Source organism: Mercenaria mercenaria, chromosome 7, assembly GCF_021730395.1.
Source record: "Mercenaria mercenaria strain notata chromosome 7, MADL_Memer_1, whole genome shotgun sequence".
Classification (NCBI taxonomy): domain Eukaryota; kingdom Metazoa; phylum Mollusca; class Bivalvia; order Venerida; family Veneridae; genus Mercenaria; species Mercenaria mercenaria.
Window position 1 is genome coordinate 16,050,223 of NC_069367.1, and position 21,889 is coordinate 16,072,111.

General features: G+C 36.3%; 2 protein-coding genes across 2 annotated transcripts; both read right to left on the reverse strand.

Annotated features, from left to right (window-relative positions):
• Nucleotides 1-682: 682 nt before the first annotated feature.
• LOC123556024 (uncharacterized) lies at nucleotides 683-2,710 on the reverse strand. Its single transcript, XM_045346614.1, has one exon. It carries the CDS (start codon nucleotides 2,708-2,710, stop codon nucleotides 683-685), a length of 2,028 nt encoding a protein of 675 aa, XP_045202549.1.
• A 15,338-nt stretch (nucleotides 2,711-18,048) lies between these two features.
• Nucleotides 18,049-20,618, reverse strand: LOC123555579 (uncharacterized). The gene is made up of 4 exons (XM_053547052.1): nucleotides 20,600-20,618; nucleotides 19,737-19,867; nucleotides 18,751-18,896; nucleotides 18,049-18,232 (listed from the first exon to the last, which is right to left on the reverse strand). The coding sequence occupies exons 1-4, from the start codon at nucleotides 20,616-20,618 to the stop codon at nucleotides 18,103-18,105; spliced, it is 426 nt and encodes a 141-aa protein (XP_053403027.1). The 3' UTR covers nucleotides 18,049-18,102.
• Nucleotides 20,619-21,889: the final 1,271 nt, after the last annotated feature.

A 21,889-nucleotide genomic window follows, 5' to 3' on the forward strand; every position in this document is an offset into this window, starting at 1 on the left:
AAACAAACGTACAAGAAATTTATACAAAACAGCATTCATACAAACATTCAAAAATTACATTTAATAAAAATAATAAATCAATTCTTTACTGCAAAAATGGACGTTTTAAATAATAACAATATTTACTTAATGATAACAATTATTTCTGAATAAAAAATACAAAACCTTACCAACTTTAGTATCTCAAATACATTTACTTAAACAAAGTAAATTTCATCCAAGCTCCTTAACTCACGTTTAAACTATAACAAAACTAACGGGCGGAAACGACGTCAGACGTATACTGGACGTCACGTACAAATTGACGCCAAACGTCACATTTAGCGCCATGAATAAAACAATAGATAAAATTTAATATTCAGAACGTTAGGTTCTTACAGTCCCCGCCATGAAATTACTTAAATTTCATCAAATACATGTACTTTTGTTAGCAACTCTTAGAAATAAAACATGTCTATATACTGATTCATAAAATAAAAACAACAAAAAACATATCCTTATTGCCAATTAAAATTCCATTAGCGTTACATGTGTCTTTATACATGTGGAAACAGCTTACAGTAGAAGCCTAAAGTTTAATAGATATAAACAAAAAATATCATTGTTTTACAAGTCACAATTATCTGAGTACCTACTTAATAGTATATACGTAAAGCGTAATCCGAGTTATTGACTGTAAACATTACTGTGAACTCTCTAACAGACATAGTCTAGTGATAGGTTTAACTGATTCTGAATTGCGAGTCCTCACCCCACAGCTACGTACATGCCCATCCCGACCAATATATAGTTTGGTAACTCTGCCTAGCGGCCACTGCCCTCTTGGTACGTTGTAATCAGCAACAAGTACGACATCGCCTTCACGTAGATCAGTTTTCACTCTATGCCATTTATGACGTATCTGGAGTTTAGGTAAGTACTCACGAATCCATCTTCGCCAGAATACATCGGACAAGTATTGTATTTGTCTCCACCATCGTTTAGAGTACGTATCAGTTTTCTTGAAATTTCCTCTGGGCATGCTTGAATTGGCTTTAAACAATAGTAACATGTTAGGTGTAAGTGCCATAGGATCATTTGGATCATTACTCACTTGTGTTACCGGTCGATCATTCATTATTCTCTCAGCTTCCGCCATTAACGTCACCAGTTTTTCTTCTGTGAGTAGTTGCTCTCTAGCGATAGCCTTTAAAATAGAACGCGTTGACCGAATCAGTCTCTCCCAAGCACCGCCCCTATGGCTGGCATATGGAGGGTTGAAGTGCCATTCAATTTCATGTTGAACCATGTATTGTCCTATTTTTGACTGGTTCCATTCTTGTATTGATTGTTTTAGTTCTCTGTCACCGCTTACAAGATTCGATCCGTTGTCGCTGAATACCTTTTCAGGAATCCCACGTCGGCTGGTGAAACGCTGAAAGGCTGCGATAAATGAATCTGTTGTCAGACTATAGGCAATTTCAATGTGAACTGCTCTAGTTGCTAAACAAGTTAATAGACAACCATATCTTTTCGTATGTGAGCGTCCCGACTTAACTAACAGTGGACCGAAGTAATCTACGCCTATGTAGGTAAATGGTGGTTTGTCTGGAGTGGTTTGTTCTGAAACAAGTGGGGCCATCTGTTGTGTCATTAGTGGACTGTGTTGTCGTCTGCATATAAAACAATTCCCTATTGTCTTTTTTACCGAACTGGATCCATGTAGTATCCAATACTTTTCCCGCGTAGCTGCAAGCACCTGCTGAGTTCCCACGTGACCATTGATGTTGTGGTAATGACTAACTATTAGCGTAGTCACGTGATGTTTGCTGGGTAGAATAACCGGATATTCTTGGAGATTCTCCCGTCTCACTCTCCCATGTACTCGTATGAGACCGTCATGTAATATTGGATTCAAAGATTCGATTCTACTATCTTTCTTCACTGGATTATCCATTCTCAGTGCTGAGAGTTCTTCAGAAAAGTGTCCTTTCTGTGCACATTTTAATATGTCTCGTGTGGCGTTCCGTACTTCTATTACTGTAATATCGCCTGTGAGTACTTGTACGTCATGTTTTAGATAACGATATCTGCAATAAGTTTTAAATCTTTGCAGCCATACGAATGCTCGTTGTAGTTTGATCAAATCGGAGTAACGCATTATAATTCTGTCAATTTCTGTATCTGTCGTTGTACTATTTATTACAGCTTCCTTCTTTACTTCCGTGTCATCATCTGCTAATTCCGGCACACGGCTATGGGCAGGCCAAGCAGTTGGATCTTGAAGAAGGAATTTAGGACCCGTAAGCCATGTTTGTAGTCTTTGTGTATCACTTTGGTCGATACCTCTAGACGCAATGTCGGCGGGATTCGTACCGGAATCAACATGGCGCCATTGGTCAGGTGACGTAGTTTCATGAATGACACTGAGTCTGTTACCTACAAACGTTTTGAAACGTCGTGATGCGTTATTGATATATCCCAGCAGTATTGTAGAATAAGTCCAGAACACGGCTTGGTCGATTTTCATGTCGAGGTCTTCTGATAACATTGCATACATGCGGCATGCGACTACAGCTCCAGACAGTTCTAGGCGAGGTATAGAAATCTGTTTCATTGGTGCAAGGCGAGATTTACCGAGGACTAAGGAACACATCACTCTGTCATCTTCATCCACCATACGTAGGTATGCGCATGCGCCGTAGCCTAACTCCGAACCATCGCTGAACATATGCAACTGGGTGTTCTTTATATTTCCAAAATCTTTTGGACGAAAACATCGACTGACAACAATATTTTCTTAGTATGGCAAACTGGCTAACCATCTTTTCCACTCATGGCAGTGTGTCTGTGGTATTTCATCATCCCATCCTAGTTTCTCTTTGCAGAGTTTCTGTATGATGGCTTTTGCTTGTAATGTTACTGGTGATGCAAGTCCTACTGGATCGAATATGGAGCTAACAACTGATAATATTCCACGTCTCGTCAGAGGTTTATCTGTCAACTTAACCTTGAAATTGAGTGTATCGTCGTTAACATTCCACATCACACCTTAAGCACGATCGCTAGGGAGAGAGGTACCAGGTTCAAGCTTGACGACTGATGGGGCACGCTCTGCCTCAGGTATCGAATCTATAACCTTCCTACTGTTACTGAGCCATTTGGTCAACCTGAAACCACCTAAACTCATCAATGATTGTAAATCTCTCGCAAGTTTCACTGCCTTATTTTCAGATGATACGGATTTTAAACAGTCGTCCACATAGAAATTTCTGTTAACTGTTGATATAACTTCCGGTTCATAACTATTAGCGTTATCAGCGGCTGTTCGTTTAAGTGCATATGCTGTACAGCTTGGGGAGGATGTAGCACCGAACAAGTGGACTTGCATACAATATATCTTCGGAAGTTTAGTTATGTCCCCTCCAGGCCACCATAGGAAGCGAAGAGCGTCGCAGTCATTTTCACACACGCGCACTTGATGAAACATTGCCTCGATATCAGCAATCAGAGCAATTTTCTCTTGTCTGAAACGGGTTAGTACTCCAACTAGATTGTTCATTAAATCAGGACCGTGAAGTAATTGGCTATTCAATGAAATACCCTTGAACTTCGCAGCGCAGTCAAATACTACTCGGACCTTCCCAGGTTTGTTCTCGTTTGTAACAGGATGATGAGGTAAATACCAAGTTCGATTTGTATCTTCTGAAGATGTTACTTCTTTAACGTAACCCTTTTCTATATAATCAGTTACTGTCAGTGCGTATTTTTCGTGAAGTTCTGCGTCACGGGAAAACTTCTTTTTTATTTGGTGAAGACGCGCATGTGCAAGTGCCAGGTTATTTGGTAAGTATGCATCTTTATTTCGCCAGGGTAGTCCCATCTTGTAGTGGCCATTTTCGTATGTCAGAGTTGATTCCATAATAGATAGAGCCTTCTTATCTTCCAGGGACAAAGAATCTTTCTCATTGTGAAGCACGTCATTAAAATCCGACGTCCACATGCGCTCAAGCTGTTGTTGCAGCATGACGTCACTAGATTGACCATAGTGAATGCTCACTGTTCCCTTTCCGTTATTTTCAATATTTCCTGGATCAGGACCACGAACTGTCCATCCAAGCCGCGTCATAACTGCGTACGGCTGATTACTTTCTCCGGCGCGAACTTCAAGGGGAACGTGTGCGTCTGGTGAATCCGTGCCTATTAACAACATGACGTCAGTGACGTCGACACGTGGAATTTTCAAGTCAGATAGGTAGGGTATTTTGCGAGTATCTTCCGCAGTAGCAGCAGACCTAGTAGTAATTGGTATTCTTTTCACCGACCATACATTGTTAAGTTTTACTTCATCACCACCGGAAACAGGTTTCACGCGCAGGTCAACTTCCTGCCCTACGGTACTACTGGCAACGGAACTTATGGTGGATATTTGAAAGGTAACAGGTTTCCCAGGATAGTTTAGCTTTTGCAATAACCGTTCATCACACAGAGTCTTATCCGCGCCGTCGTCAAGCAACGCATACGTCTGGCAAGAGTTACCGTTCCTAGCTATTACAGTAATAGGTATAATCCCTAGACATGTTTTTAAAAATGACCCATTCGTAGCAGCACAATTTACAGACGGCTGTGTAACTGTGTGATCAGACTCGGGCTTTACCCAAGAGTGTAACAATGTATGATGCTAAGAGGTACAATCAGGTACAACACATTGTTTTGGCTTTCTACAAGTATTTGAAAAATGTTTGCCCCTAAGACAGTTAAAACACAATTTCAACTTGCTGACAAGTTTTTTTCTCTCACCTAAATTCATAGACTCAAATAATTTGCATGATGACAAATCTGAACATGTCTCTGAACAACAATAACATTTACGTTCGAACCTTGGTTTTTCATTACCTGTTCGAGTGGTTAACGTGGTCACTCTGCCTTTAACATGAGTATCTGATTTACAATTGGTCAGTTTGTCAACCTTTGACTCGGACTCGTTTTTTACGAGATCAAGGCCATACACTGAACATGCGACACAGGATTTTTCATCTACAAACTTTGTTAAATCATTAAAGCAGGGTTCTCTGCCAGACTCAATAATAGCGTGCGCAACTTCTACCCATTTTGTACGTAAATGCATAGGTAAGCATTTAACAATGCGCCTGAGATTTTCTGAGTTATTTACATCAGAAATAAAGCCTAACTGGGACAGGGTTATTTCACATTTTTGCATCTCTAAAGCTAACTGAGAAAGTTTATCAACATCGGAGGCTTTTACCTGAGGGCCATATACTAAACTATCAATATAACTTCTAGCAATTACATGAGGCTTACCATAGCGAGTTTGCAAAATTTTCCTTGCACGCCTGTAACCATCATCTGGATCAAGTAAAACACAGTCCTCAATACAACTTTTAGCCTCGCCTACACAATACTGTATAAGATAACTTAATCTTAACCTACTGTCACTGATTTTTTCCTCAACATTTGTTTCGAAGTTCTTTATGAATTTACAATAATCTGTCACTCTTCCGTTAAATGTCAACAGTTCCGGTTTAGGCAGATTAAATCCTTCCTGCAAAGTGGATGCCAACCTGTGGAAAGCCGTATCTATATTTGTGGATGTCAAATCTTCCAACTTACCATTGGTTTTGTCACGAGAAATTACCGTTTCTGCTGAATCCTGCCCGCTAACGGATACGTCACGTGCTACTTCCGGCAAGTTCCGACCACCATTATTATCAGGACATTCGATATCTTCCTGCCAGACAGATTCCTCGATCCTTGCTTCTTCTAATTCGCTCTCTTGTTCAAGTAATTGCCGCTTATTTTCTAATTCCCTTTGCTGTTGTTCTATTTTTTGTTTTACTCTTAGTGTTCTTAGTTTATGTTCTGCAATCAGTCTTTTCGCTTTTGCATTTTGTAACTGCGCACGACATGACCGTGCTGTACTCGTTCTGCTAATCGTAGATATATTATCATCTTGACCTGACTGTAGTGACTGTTTTTGCCACTCGGAATAATGCTCGTTGAATTCCGTTAGATTTTTCTGCTGACTAGAATAATTCGTCTCCAACAGTTTTATGATAGAGGGTTCATCACATAATTCCAGACAGTGAAAATGAGCGTTTTTATACTGTTCGTATCTGTCACATAGATTTTTGTATAAGTGTTTTACCTTTTCAGCGTTTTCTGTAGACACCATCTGTCTCTCAAGTTCATTGTAAATTTTGGTCAGCTGTGCAAGGTGCGCAGAACGTGACCTCTTTGCCGAGGTAAACTCCGCAGTTTCCATATTTCGATCTCTCAGGAACCAGTATCTTTATCCAGAATCTTTTCAGGACACGAGTTGAGAATTGTAAGGGACTCGGGATTCTTACTCATACACAAGCGAGATATGCGGCTTCTATCATTTATTTTCTGACAATTATGTGCATCTCCATAAATGCCGTAAATGCCGTAAATGCCGATTCTCTACAATAAATTTAAAAACAGATATTCAAACAAACGTACAAGAAATTTATACAAAACAGCATTCATACAAACATTCAAAAATTACATTTAATAAAAATAATAAATCAATTCTTTACTGCAAAAATGGACGTTTTAAATAATAACAATATTTACTTAATGATAACAATTATTTCTGAATAAAAAATACAAAACCTTACCAACTTTAGTATCTCAAATAGATTTACTTTAACAAAGTAAATTTCATCCAAGCTCCTTAACTCACGTTTAAACTATAGGTCAGAGACCACCAATTCAAAAAAGTACAGGGGACTTACTGGGAATGAGGTAAGTGTATACCTGGGAATAAGGTAACGTCTGTGCGTTCTGATTGGTCAGTTATGTAAACAAACCCAGGAAGTGATTATTTTTTCAAAATTGATATTTTTTCACTGCATTTACAGTATTTTATTATACATTTGACAAAATTTGCTACATTTTATGTGTATTGAAAAAACGTTTTATCAAACGAATTTCTCCCGCCATGTCAATGATGTAAACAGGGGGTCATCTCATTCACACGAAAATTACTTAAATAAAGTATCACTCTTCATATGTTTTTCGTCCGATATTTTGGTAGAACTAAGATAGTTCTTGAATACTTGTAATTAGATATACATGTTTCGATGTATGGAAAGCCGTACACGCCATAATGTTACAATGTAAGTCTATGGGAAAACAATTGGTGGTCTCTAACCTATAACAAAACTAACGGGCGGAAACGACGTCAGACGTATACTGGACGTCACGTACAAATTGACGCCAAACGTCACATTTAGCGCCATGAATAAAACAATAGATAAAATTTAATATTCAGAACGTTAGGTTCTTACACCACACATCTATCTGCGCCATACATATCATCTATCTGTACCTCACATCTACATGTACCACACATCTATCTGTGCCATACATTTATCTGTGCCACACATCTATCTGTGCCATACATCTACCTGTACCACACATCTTTCCGTTCATCTTTAAATTTGGTGAATCACTTTACACAATATCAAAATAAGGTTTGTTTATTTATTTTACCTAAGTCATTATAATGTCCGTAAGTATTGACCTGGCACTCATTAATCTTCGCCAATATTTTCGTGTGTTATATCTCAAATATCTCAATTTATTAATTTAAAGATAATCGATATAATATACTTACGGTACGTCGGTGTAGTGGTAAGCTCTCCGACTATGATGCACGTTACCATGGGTTCGAATAGAGTTCAGATCAATTTTTTACTTCAGTGTTATGTAATATTACTCATTGAAACACTTATGAAACATCTCATTTTTCTCTTGAACTGAAACCAATTCCCTGAAATGTCGGTTGAATGAACGAACACTTGTCAACACCTGAAGATTAACGCAACATTATAAAACAGTTTACTGACATGTACATAGCGGGATATGTACTAAATGAACGATAAATGACAAGTCCCATCTCTTTACTTAGGTTTATAGATGAAATAAGACAATGTGATTAATTTCTTAACATTTTATTGAATTAATGTAGTAATATGTAAATAAATCAGTGTATTTAGTTAAATTTCAATCACAGAGACAGATATTCATCTATATTCTTAAAACTATGCTGAAAAGTGATTGACTGAATAAGTTGGCAGATAAAGTTGTGAAAACACATTTATTCAGGAAGGGTCTAAATTGTCGACCTGAAAACTTGTAGTATAGCTGTATATTACCTGTTTTATAAGCCGTGAATGATTTTCATGAAGTTTTTGTGGGCGAAAAAAGTAGGTCACCACAACCTAGTGACCCATTTTTCTCCCACATGAAGTTCGTGGAAGTCTTTGTGATAGATAGATAGATAGATTTATTCGTGTAAATATATACATCACATTGACACAATTATCACATACATTGAATTTAAACAGCACATAATATATTAACACAGCTTTGATATCACAGATATTATTGGTGACTAGTGCACAATTATGACATATATAAAAACACAGGATAACCTGTAAAAGCCTTGCGGCTTATTTCCAACAGGGTCCTTGTGATAATACTGTTGTTATAATATAGCTATACTCCCGTATGACAGGTGGACAATTCAGGTCCTCCATGAATTAATATGTTTTCAGAACTTCATCTGGAAACTTAATAAGCTCTTTTCAGTAAAGTTTTAAAAAAAACACGGATAAACAATTATCTTTCCTTATAGAAACAAAACGTCGTCTAAACTCGGCGTAATACATCAAATAATGTACATACTGCTATATTCATTCAATAAAATGTTTACACGTTAAACACATTGGCTTGGCCTAATATATATTACTGTCAACTTGTAACTGGATAGGCTGGATACTTCAATTTTTCTTCTTTTTATCATGAAACCATCACGGAAACACAAAAGAATACTATCATAAGAATACAGATATTCTGTAGTGCGTCTTCAAGTTCACTCAACCATAAAATACTGTATAGACAATCAATTAGCACAATCTGATTAATGTCGATGTTTAATGCCAATCAGTTTGTACTTGTGACTGATTATGGAACGCCGGTGTAGAATACAGGTGTAGCGTGAAATCCGTCATCCCGTGAGATCCTTCAGACATCCGGTTCCGGCTGATCGATTTCACGATAGGGTCATGAGAAATGTGAGACATTTATGTGAATCGCTAGATTAAACAGTCTCTGCAAACAATGTTTGTGTGTAGAAAGTTTGAAATATGAATAAATAAAAACAACATTTATAACTAATAGTATGTATGAAAAAAATCAGATTTTGTATTTGTCACCCAGAATAAAACTAAGATAAATTACCTATGCTAGCAATGACAATTTTATACATATTCTTTCACCCAGAACAAGAGATAAATTACGTATGCGAGTCTAGCGAGCGAGAAAAATGCATTTTTTTTTCACCCAGAACAAAGACAAATTACCTATGCTCCGGTGATTTTAGTGGGGGAACGTTCCGGGTGCGCCCCCGCCCCTGGATCCGCCCTTGTTTGTCAAGATTTTCGAAATGTTATAGATCTTCTATTTAATTATAAATTAATTAATTTCTTAAACCTTTGCTAAGGATTTTATTCAATATTTCCAGCAATATAACTTTAGATATAAAATCTTCTTAGCCGCAAAATGTTTCGTCTCTTATTTTTGGGAAAAGTGCAGTAAGTGATTATATGTAACTTTGAATACCTGTCAAAAAAAACACGTATATAGATCAAATATCTGACATGGGAGAAGTTAATAGACAAATATGTAGAAGTACATCATTAGCGGCTAGATTCATAACGTGGGCTGTGCAACAAGAATGCCGGGTACAGTGGAACTCCCAACACTACAGCAACACCTTCAATCAAACTGGTTGATCTTCTTGTTCAAATCAATTGAGGGTCTGGTGTCAGCAGACTCAGCACTACCTTCATCGGAATACCTGCACCCAACGAAATTGAGCAAATCAAGTCAGGAAATACATAGAGAAGTTCTTCTTATATGGTCTCAAATGGTTAAAAATCACACTGAGCAGTTAAGAAACACTTTCTTTGTAAAAATGCACCACGAGTGGAATATAATTGAGCCGTGCCATGAGAAAACCAACGTGGTGGGTTTGCGACCAGCATGGATCCTGACCAGCCTGCGCATCTGCGCAGTCTGGTCAGGATCCATGCTGTTCGCTTACAGTTTCTCCAATTCCAATAGGCTTTAAAAGCGAACAGCATGGATCCTGACCAGACTGCACGGAAGCGCAGGCTGGTATGGATCCATGCTGGTCGCAAACCCACTATGTTGGTTTTCTCATGGCACGGCTCATATATATTCCCATACACACAACTACACTTTGTATCAACGATCCTGACAAGGTATTGAAATATTGCTGCAAGAGTTATGACCCTTGTGTCATAAAATATGAGTGATGATACTAATATAAGCTTGAATCAAATCCATTTAATATAGTTACTGAAATAGATTAGTAATAACTGAAATAGAGTAAATATGCATCGGAATTTTAACCTGAAATTTTAAGTGAAATTCATGCAATATTGGTAACTGAGTTATGGACCTTGAGTCATATGATGTGGTTGATAAAATGGAACAAATGTTTTAAGTGTGAATCAAATCCATTTAGTAATAACTGAGATAGAGTGAAAGTGCATCCAAACTTTAACCTGAAATTCTCAGTAAAAAGGGGGATAATTCATGGAATATTGGTGCATGGTATGGCCCTTTGTCATATGATGTGAGTGATGATGTTGAAAACAATTTTAAGTTTGAATCAAATCCATTTTTTAATAAGTAAGAGTGAAAGTGTACCAAAACTTTTCACCTGAAATTCTAAGTAAAAGTGGGACATAATTCATGAAATATTGATAAGTAATTACAGACAAAAAGTGAAAGTGCGTCAAAACTTTTAAACAGAGTGCGGAAGAAAAATCACGCCGATGCCGGGTGAAGTAGGACAGCTCTCGGTACTTCGTATAGTCAAGCTAAATATCATTCAAAAGGAACGTTCTTTGCACATGCACAACTTGACTTGGTACCTATAATAATTACAAAAAGTTTGATAAATGTTTAGTATATAAGGACCAAGAATTAGTACAAACAAATTGTTTCCCTATACAGTAAAACCTGTCTTAAGCAGCCAAACAAGGGAGTGGGGGAAAGGCTGTTTATAGTAGGTGCTTAATGCAGGTAATTATAGAATGAATGACCATTTTAAGAAATGAGACACTGGCTGCTTAAGGCAGGTTGGCTGCTTATTAGAAGTGACCACTAAATCAGTTTTTACTGTCCTTATAACGGAAAACAATTATAACGGGTCATATCTATTAAACAAGAGGGTCATGATGACCCTGAATCGCTCACCAGAGTAGTATGAGCCACATGTTTAAAATGTCAAACTGATGTTAAAATATTAGAAAATAGGTCAGTAGGTCACATTCATGGTCTCTGAAAGTCAGTTTTAAGATCGGTGTGCAAAACAGTACATGTCATCCAAATTTCAAGGCTGTATCTTAAAAACAAGAAAGTAGGTCAGTAGGTCAAGGTCACAGTTAAGTGATCCCTAACCGCTTGGGGCCATGAGGTAATTATAATTAAAGAATCTAGGAAATATGATCTGATAATTTTTGAAGTATTTAATTTATTCCTATATAACGCATAAAACAAGTGACCCCAAGGTGGGGCCTCTTTTCACCCCAGGAGCATAACTTGAACAATCTTGTTAGAGATCCACTAGGCAATGCAACATACCAAATATCAAAAGCCTAAGCCTTGCAGTTTCTGCCAAGAAGATTTTAAGATTTTTAAAGATTTTTCCTATATAAGTCTATGTTAAATTTGGGACTCCCTGGGCAGGACCTCTTTTCACCCAGGGGTATAACTTGAACAATTTTGGAAGAAGACCACAAGGCAATGCAACATACCAAATATCAATAGCCTAAGTCTTGCAGTTTCAGCCAAGAAGTCTTTTCATATATAAGTCTATGCAAAACTTGAGATTCCGCCCCCCCCCCCCCCCCCCCCCCCCCCCCGACAGGGCCTCACCCCAGGGTTATAATTTGAACAATTATGATAGAGGACCACAAGTCAATGCAACATACCAAATATCTAAGGCCTAGTTCCTGTGTTTTTAGACAAGAAGATTTTTAAAGTTTTTTCCTATATAAGTCTATGTAAAACTTGTGACCCCCAGGGCAGGGCTTCTTTTCACCCTGGGGGCATAATTTGAACAATCTTCACAGAGGACCAGTAGATGATGTCACAAGCCAAATATCAAGGCTCTACACCTTTTGGTTTTGGACAAGATTTTTAAAGATTTTCAGAAACCAGAGTTCTGCCTGGAATTCAATTCTTTGAACAATTCTGAAAGGGGGCCACCCAAGGGTCATTCCTGTGAAGTTTGGTGTAATTCTGCCCAGTGGTTTTCAAGAAGATCTTTTTAGAAAATGTTGACAGACGACTGACAACGCACATTGAGAGGTCACTATTTGATAAACAACATTGTGTCTGAAATCAAGTCCTCCACCTCTGATTCATGTGGGGAAGTTAGCAGTTACTTGCAGAGAACAGGTTTGTACTGGTATAGAATCCAGGAACACTGGTTAGGTTAACTGCCCACTGTTACATGACTGAAATACTGTTGAAAAACGGCGTTAAACCCAAAACAAACAAAGAAACAAACAAGAGGGCCATGATGGCCCTATATCGCTCACATGTTATCATTGCACTTGAGGACAAGAAGGTTCTCAGAAAAAATATCTAAGTCCAAAGGACAGGAACAACAAAGGGAAGAAATTTAACCAAAAAGAAAAAAAAAAATCTTACTAGGTATAGATATGTCAAAATACACCTCAAAATTGGAGGTACCATCCATGTTGTACCACAGAAAAGTGGTCTCGGTTTTTCCCTACGGCCAATAATAAAAAAGTTACTAAAAATAAGCTATTTATAGTAACGTAAAAGGGAAGTAATTAAAAAAAAATATTGTAAGTGAACAAAAGAAGGATCTGCCAAATAAATCTGTTGACATAAATGAAATTTCAGATCAGTATCTTTATTAGTTATGAAGATATACCAATTTTAAGTTGAAATAAAGGGAGGTAATTTGACATAAATCAGTCCATAGTTATCTACCCTGATTGTCTCAGTCCAACTAATAACAATAATGAAATTTCAAATAAGTCCTATAAGTACTTACTGATATAAATCCATTTTGATTACAATCAGGGGAGGTAATCAGATATAAAATAACTCTGGAACCTACGATTGGATCTGATTTGTCATGGAATCCAAGATTTATTGTTGTTGAAGATATTTTGGAAGTTTGTATCAAATAAAACCATAAATGAAGACTCTATATGGCTGCAAAAGCCAAAATAGCAAATTTCGGAGCAAATTTTGGACCATTAAGGGGCCATAAGTCTGGAAATCATGATGGAATCTGGCCAGTTGAAGAAAGGAACCAAGATCTTCTGGTGATACAAGTTGTGTGCAAGTTTGGTTAAAATCAAATCATAAATGAAGCTGCTATTGTGCAGACAAGGTCAAAATAGCTAATTTTGACCCTTTCAGGGGCCATAACTCTGGAACCCATTATGGGATCAGGCCGGTTCAAGAAAGGAACCAAAATCTTATGGTGACACAAGTTTTGTGCAAGTTTGATTGAATTCAAATCATAAATGAAGCTGCTATTGTGCAGACAAGGTCAAAATAGCTAATTCTGGCCTTTTCAGGGGCCATCACTCTGGAACCCATAATGGAATCTCGCCAGTCCAACAAAGAAACCAACATCTTATGTGATACAAATTGTGTGCACGTTTGGTTAAAATAAAATCATAAATAAAGCTGCTATTGTGCAAACAAGGTCAAAAAAGCTAATTCTTGCCCTTTCAGGGGCCATAACTCTGGAACCCATAACGAAATCTGCCCAGTTCAAGAAAGGAATCAAGATCTTATGGTGATACAAGTTGTGTGCCAGTTTGGTAAAAATCAAATCATAAATAAAGCTGCTATTGTGCAGACAAGGTCAAAATAGCTAATTTTGGCCCTTTCAGGGGCCATAACTCTGGAACCCATACTGGGATCTGGCCAGTTCAAGAAAGGAACCGTGATCTTATGTTGATACAAGTTGTGTGCAAGTTTGGTTAAAATAAAATCATAAATGAAACCACTATCGTGCAGACAAGAAATTATTGACGCACAAAAATAGCAAATTCTGGCCATTTAAGGGGCAATAACACTAGCATCCATGACGGGATCTGGCCAGTTTTCGAAAGGAACTGAGATATCATGCCAATACAAGTTTTGTACAAGTCTGATCAAAATTGCTTGCAAAATGTGGTCTCTATCTTGTTCACAAGAAATTGTGGACGGACGGACAGACGGACGAAGGGTGATCACAAAAGCTCACCCTGTCAGGTGAGCTAACAAAAGCTCACCAGGAGCCTTTGGCTCAGGTAAGCTAAACATTTAACCTGCCCTGCACATGCACAACTATGCTTGGTACAGATAATAATGACAAGATTTAATCCATCTATACTAATAGCTCATTCTGACTTTCAGTTCAGGTAAGCTTAAAAAGATGCAGGAGCAGTAACTATTGTCTGACTGAGCAGATATTCCTTTAACAGCATGCAGCTATGAAAAATTATAAACACATTAAATACCAACTGGGGTCTGATTACCCATCTGTTAAATTTAACTTTGTAAAGACAATGCAAAAGGTAAAGTTAGAACCCTCAAACTTCATCTTTCTCTTTTTCCAAACATTTTAAGCATTTTTTGAGAGGACTTTTATAACAAAAAATAAAGTATAATAGTAATAAACAGAATTTTATTTCCTTTTCTTTCATGATAACATATTGTTTAGAGATAGAAATGTATATAACATTACTTACATTTTCTTTTGTGTGATGTAGCACTTAACATGCTTAAACGAGACAGTATTCAGATCTTTTTATCAAGTTACTACATTTTATATATATCTAAAGAAAACACATATACATGGGGGTATTATAGGACATATCAATAAACACTATAACTGCCTTATACAAAAGCAGCAACAAATAATGTTTTAACAGCGGCATAAAACCAATTGCCAATATAAAATTTTCCACTTCCACTTATACACAGTAACGATCTAAAGTAATATTATATACAACTAAAACCAAGTATATCAATGTACATGTGAAGTTTGTTGTCATTCTTCTCATATTTACATTTTGTTTTGAAAACCTGTAAAAGAATAACAAGGTGTCCATTTACGTAATTTCAGAGATTGGCTCAATGTGTGGCATAAATGGAAATGATTTCTAAAAGGGAAGTGGTTTCTCAATGTCTGGTAACAAAAAAGCACAACAGACATTAAAAGTTCTGACAAATTCACTTGTATAGTCTGACAAATGACAAAAACAATCTAATTGGTGTATGGGGAAAATATTTTTACACAAATTTGGCCAGTGGATACTAGTACTACTATATCTGAGATAACATTCCTTTCAATTTTTAGGTACACATATATAAAGTCAACCACATCCTACTTTAATAAAGTTAGGGATTTTTATTTTTAAAATCATTAACAGAAAAAGATGAGTTGGTGCACATGCACAAACTGTTTCAAATACAAAGTCAAACAGTAGTTGTAGTAGGACAGCAACACTCAACACCCTTGTCACTAAAGGCATATGAAAGGCAAATAAGAGTGCCCAAATGTCTGACACAAAACATGCCTGTTCAAAATATCAGTATCATAAATTTATTTGGGTTTTACGGCGCAACACAGTGTAGGTTATATGGTGCCAAACAGGACTACAAATTCTTTTATTACACAGATTGTCCCAGAACCACATGTCAGGTCATCACTGCAGAAAAATGTGTGAACTTTCAGTCTATTCCCATATGCCCATGCTAAGCTTGTATACAAAAATTTGACCCAACAATGTGAAGATTTCATCCACCTGATTAGTTGGTACTGAAATACCAGCTTAGATAAAAAAAATTAATCTAAATGGGATGCTGTAACTCAATAAAATCATAAAATCTTATGTTGATACTAGTGTGTAAGTATGGTTGAAATCAGATCATATATGAAACCACTTCCGTTCAGACAATAGCGAAAAAAGACATTATTCCCTTTCAAGGGCTGGATCCTATGGTGAGATATGGCTGGATCATGAAAGGAAACAAGATCGTATTGTGATACAAGTTGTGTGTGAGTTTATATAAAATCAAATCATAAGTGAAACCACTATCATGCAAAGAAGAAATTGTTGCCAGACAGATATTAAGAGTTTAAAAAAGCTCAACCTTGAGGTTCCTATATACAACCAACTACGTGTGTTCATATGCAGTTGAAAGCACTACTTTCTAACCATGTTAATATATACATGTATAACATCTATTTGGGCAATTGTTCTATCAGTCTTTCATGTAACATTTAAAGCCTCATTTAACTTTAAATAGGTTTGCAAAATACTTGATTTCAATCAAATTAATTGCGTCTTTTTTTTTAATAAAGTGCTCCTTTAATACTTTATTAATCTCGATACACAGTTTTCAGTGCTTGTGACTCTGAACAAGAGTTTTGCCAAAAAAAATATTCTAAAACTTTAACCAAAAATTCTAAGTTCACATGGGGCATAACTCAAAATTCAATCAAAGTTATCGAACATTGTTGGTGCAGACTCTGAAATAACATAAAGTTTCCAGTCAAAAGCTTTGATAGTTACAAAGATATTTGACTTTCTCAAAAACTTGAACCAAATAAAATCTAAGTTTAAAGGGGGCATAACTCTGCCAAGTTTATAATCTGTGTTTTATAGTTTGTTTCTTCTGTTGTAGACTTTTATAGTAAATAAAAAAAATTATTTCATTTTGACAGCTTTGATAGTAAAACTTAAAAGAGAGCTACTGCAAATTTTAAATTTCATGTCAACAACTTTGATAGTAAAAGATCTATTGCACTTCATCAAAAAAACTTAAACCCAAAAATTCTACAATAAAAAGAAGCATAACAATGTAAAAATTGGAGTGGTGAGGATTGTTTCTCCTGGTGTAGACACAAATAGTAAAAAAACATTTTAAGTTTTAAGTAAATAGATTTGGCTATAATAGAGATACATTGAGCTTTACCAAAAACATTAACCAATAAATGACTTTGAAAAGCAACTGAAAGTTATACTGAAATGACAAATAACACCAGTCCACTGTTGCATGCATGGTTACAGTTGGTGATATGATATATGCTATAATACATGATGAAAAAAATATCAGAACTTTTAATTCAGGAATGTGTCCAGAAGATTCCTATTGACTGTCATACAATTTGAAACTTTAATAGTTTCCATCTGAATCACTTGTATAAGGCACAACAAAACACACACATATAACTGGGATCCACTTTTTTTAATTGAGCACATTTCATGCGTAACCACTTTCCACAACAATCACACTGGATCCATTTTTTATGTGGCCCACTACAAGAGTCTACGAAATCACATGTTTCTTCATTTCTTCTTTTCCCTTCCATAAGAAGTCTTTTTGTTACATACTTTCTGTATGTTTCACAATGTGCTTGCCGCATAACCAAAGTTGGTATGTTTTTTATGATGGCCTCAGCATTCTGCAAGAAAAAAAGATATATTGAAGACATTGAGAAATATTCAAAGTAACAGCCATCTCTCATGTGCAAGTGCTGGACAATATGTAAGGAAAGAGCTATCATTCAGATTTCTAAATGGAAAAGGGTCATAATTCTAACAAAATGCAGTTTAAAGTTATGGCTCTTACTGTGCTGACGATGATATAAGAGTGTGCAAAATTTAACACATCTGTAGCTGTTATAGATTCTTTTTAGAAAATTTGACCTAAACAAAAATTTTAACCAAGAAACTCTAAGAAGGGTTATATTTATGTCAAACTGAATCAGAGTTATAGTTCTCAGCCTACGTTGTCACTTATGATGATAAACAATTGAGCAATGTTTCAGAGCTGCAGGTATTGAGAAAGATGGACCCTATACAAGAATTTTAACAAGACACTACCACGTAGACTTTTTTTTCCAAAATCAGACAAGCTAAAAATTATTGAATTGTCATCATAGACAAAGTTGTACACACAAAGATCCCCACAAATGAACTATCCTGATGTCATTTACATACTAGCCATTAGGACAAAATTGCCACAGTTGTTACCATCTTCTTGTTTGCTAGAGCAACCACTGACGAACTGCCAGTTTTCAAGCTTCTCCACACTAGCTTTGTTTCGGAGACGCATGAAGGACCTGTTGATAGAGAAAGTAAACAAATGAAAATATCCTGAAGGTATGGCTAATTTCCTGAAAGTATCAACAAATAATTCAAGCAGGGAATCCTTTACTTGTTGTAAGCTGTGTCTAAAACTTTAATACTCAAGTACATTATTGCACATATCTGAAATCATCAGACACCAAAATATCAGAATACTTAAAAATGTGTACCAACAGTTTTGCAATGTTTTGTTTCAAACTTGTAAAAACTAGAAATAAAACTGAAACAAAAAGAAACAATCCGCTTTTTAAATTTTGTTCATTAAAGGAAGATAAGTAAGAAATTTTATAAAAATTGATAAATAAAACATTTACTATAGGAATCTCACTTTATGTAATGGGTCTTTTTTTTTCTTTCTTAGAACAGTCTAATATAATATATATAAAAACTGAAAAATGTCAGAAAATATTGCTCAAATGTGATTGAACACCTCTAAATGTGTGAACTAATCATTTTTCAAGTTATAAAATCAACATATGAATTTTTAACTTACAGCCAGTGACTGAAGTATTTTTGATGGTCTCCATGAAGAGAATCATACACCCTTACAATCCTTTCAGACGGTGACACAACCATGAGAATCCAGTGACCATTATCACAAATTGGCAGCAGAATACAACTGAACATACAGAAAGAGATCTGAAAAAAATGAGGGAAAAAGTAAGATATTATATAAATTTTATCACTACAGCTGAAATGTGTAACTAATAAATATTGTGATCAGTACAAGAAAACCAGATAAAAGCAACTTGCTAAGACCAAGAAATTGATTCCATTGTATGAGTCTGCTGTATATTCAAGACCTTACTCATTTGAATTACAGTATTATATAAAGCATGTAAGTAGCACGTCCTCATGAACTGTTTAAATCTATTTCCAAGAGGCAATCCCTGTTCTTCCCAATGACCTTACTTATTTTTAATGTTTAAAAGTTTATCATGCTAGTTTGTTCTGCTTTTGCGACTGTGTAGATGATGACATATATGTGCAGTGTTCTCATGATCTGCTCTGTTTGCCATCCAGAAGGTATTTGTATGAATCCCTTTTTAACTGTTAGTAATGATACTATCATTATTGAAAGATGGACAAGATCATTATAGAAATTTAGCAGGGTAAAGTGTAACAGTACTATACAGATTAAAACAACAATATATTGCAGGATAAGATACAGAGATTGTTTGCTAATCATTACATATAACACCAGCTATGCACTGTATATTAGTTTCTCTCAGTATAAAAAATAGATGTTTGAAACACTTGAAAACAAGAGCACCTCAATGTGGATGCAGATGCCCATTTGATTTTTTTTTCATTTAAAGAAATTGAATCACACACAATCCACAGAAACTTAAACTGAGATGATCATGATCAGGTGCCAATGCCAGTACTACAGCCAAGGTTCAAGCTAGCTGTAACAGCAGAAATTTAAATCACAATTTATCAAGTAATGCAATATACTTTTAAAAAAACATTCATTACCTTTAGAAACAACCAACTATCATAGTTGCCAGCTTGCCAAAGCACAGCAACGTAGCTAGGGAGGACAATTACATGGGTATCTCCTCTGTTTTTTTTTCCACTTTCAATAAGGCCAAAAAGGCATTCACAACCTGAAATAAATGGGCAATTATTAAGTGCACAAATGTACAAATATAGTGATTTCATTTTTTTTAAATTTTGCGAATTCAAATATTTACTGACTGAATATGAATAATGGGTGTAAAAATAGGTATATTCATAATTATATTCATTCCAAAACAAATGCGAGCATAACAACCAACAAACAATATACCGATTCTGCTCGTTTGTTTTGGGTTAAATGCCATTTTACAAATAATATATAAATGTTTTATTTCTGCGCTGTGTTACATTACACGAAGCAACCACAGGGCTACAAATAATTTGTTTGTTTGTTTTGGGTTTAACGCCATTTTTCAACAGTATTTCAGTCATGTAACGACAGGCAGTTAACCTAACCAGTGTTCCTGGATTCTGTACCAGTACAAACATGTTCACCACAAATAACTATCAACTTACCCACATGAATCAGGTGGAAGACTAATGACTTCAATGATGATGTTGTTTATCTAATAGTCACAGAGAAACCGCACCCCCACCCCCCCCCCCACCCCCTCAAACAACTCCCTTATTATAACTTATGGGATATTTAAATAAAGATAATAAACTTGTTCCAGTACTTTTACATAGCATGATTGAAACTTAAGGCAGTCAATATATACCTTTATCCAGATGTCTACCAAACAGAAAGTCTGGTTATATATCCTTTACAGGTATTATGATCTTGATTAATCTAAAACTTACTTTATCATTTAGCCACTGACCCTCTTCTAGCGTTGACATGTCTTCTTTATCTCAAGTTTCCCCTATCACATTGATTCTCTCATCAGTGTTGAGGCTTGGCAGTTCGACTGTTCTACTAAGGTGGGAGGGACAAATCTTCAGAGTTTCTGCAAGAATAACAGGACACTCATAGTTCAGTAGGGCTTTGTAACGTAAACTGGACAATATCATTACAACATCCCTCCTCCTAGACAGGGTCATATCTTTCTTTCGAAGAAGTGGTAGAAGTTGTGCAGCCACTTCCTCCACACCATCTGCATGAAGTCGTTCCATCTGAGGCCAAAAAGAAATAGTTTCATATCATGATACAACTAGCAAAGTGAAGGCATTATGGGTTAAAGGCACAGCAAATAGTAAGTTCATGCCTAAAATTTTTTTATCAGAGTCTAAGACAAAAAAGAGCTGGAGAATTTCACCTTTGGTAGTAACATTTAAATGTTATCTGCTAATCATGTTGCTAATCTAAAGCAATACTATTTTTCTTTTTACCATATCATGCTTAAAATATGTATTTTCAATAAAGAAATGTTTGAAGGCACTGACCACAGCTGAAATCTCAACCACCTCATTTGGTATCGTAATATATGTTAGTTTGTGACTGTGTTGAGTGAATCAGTTGTTTAAAATGAAATACATGTAGTTATGATTTTCAGTGTTCATTTTTCTTACTGATTTGGGAATGGGACCGGGGCCTTTACCATTGAGAAAATGTGCATGTTTCATGAATCTATATCAAATACTTTTTGAGCTAGGCATGTCACAAGGTGAAAATGTGCATTTTTGACTATTTCAGGGGCCATAACTTTAAAAAGCAGGGGGCGGAGCCAGGGGAAAAATAGAAAGTGCACAAGTTCATATCATGATATAGATTTATGCGAGGTTTCATCAATTTATATCAAAGGCTTTTTGAGCTAGGCACGTCCCGAACTTTGGACAGATGGACGGATGGACACACGGACAAGACCAAATCTATATGCCCCCCACCACTCATGGGGAGCACAACAATCTTGGTAGAATGTGTGTGTGTGTGTGCATGCGTGTGTGTATGTGTGGGTTCGGGTTAACTGTCTTTTTCAACAATATTTCAGTCATATAAACGATGGTGTCTACATGTAGCAGTGAGCACAATGCCCAACTTTATAGTGCTGCCCACTGGAGTATCACACCATTAACACGTGGCATGATACCCCACCCAGTCACATTATACTGACACCGGGCTGACCAGTCCTAGCACTATCCTCTTAATGCTGAGCACCAAGGGAGGAAGCTAC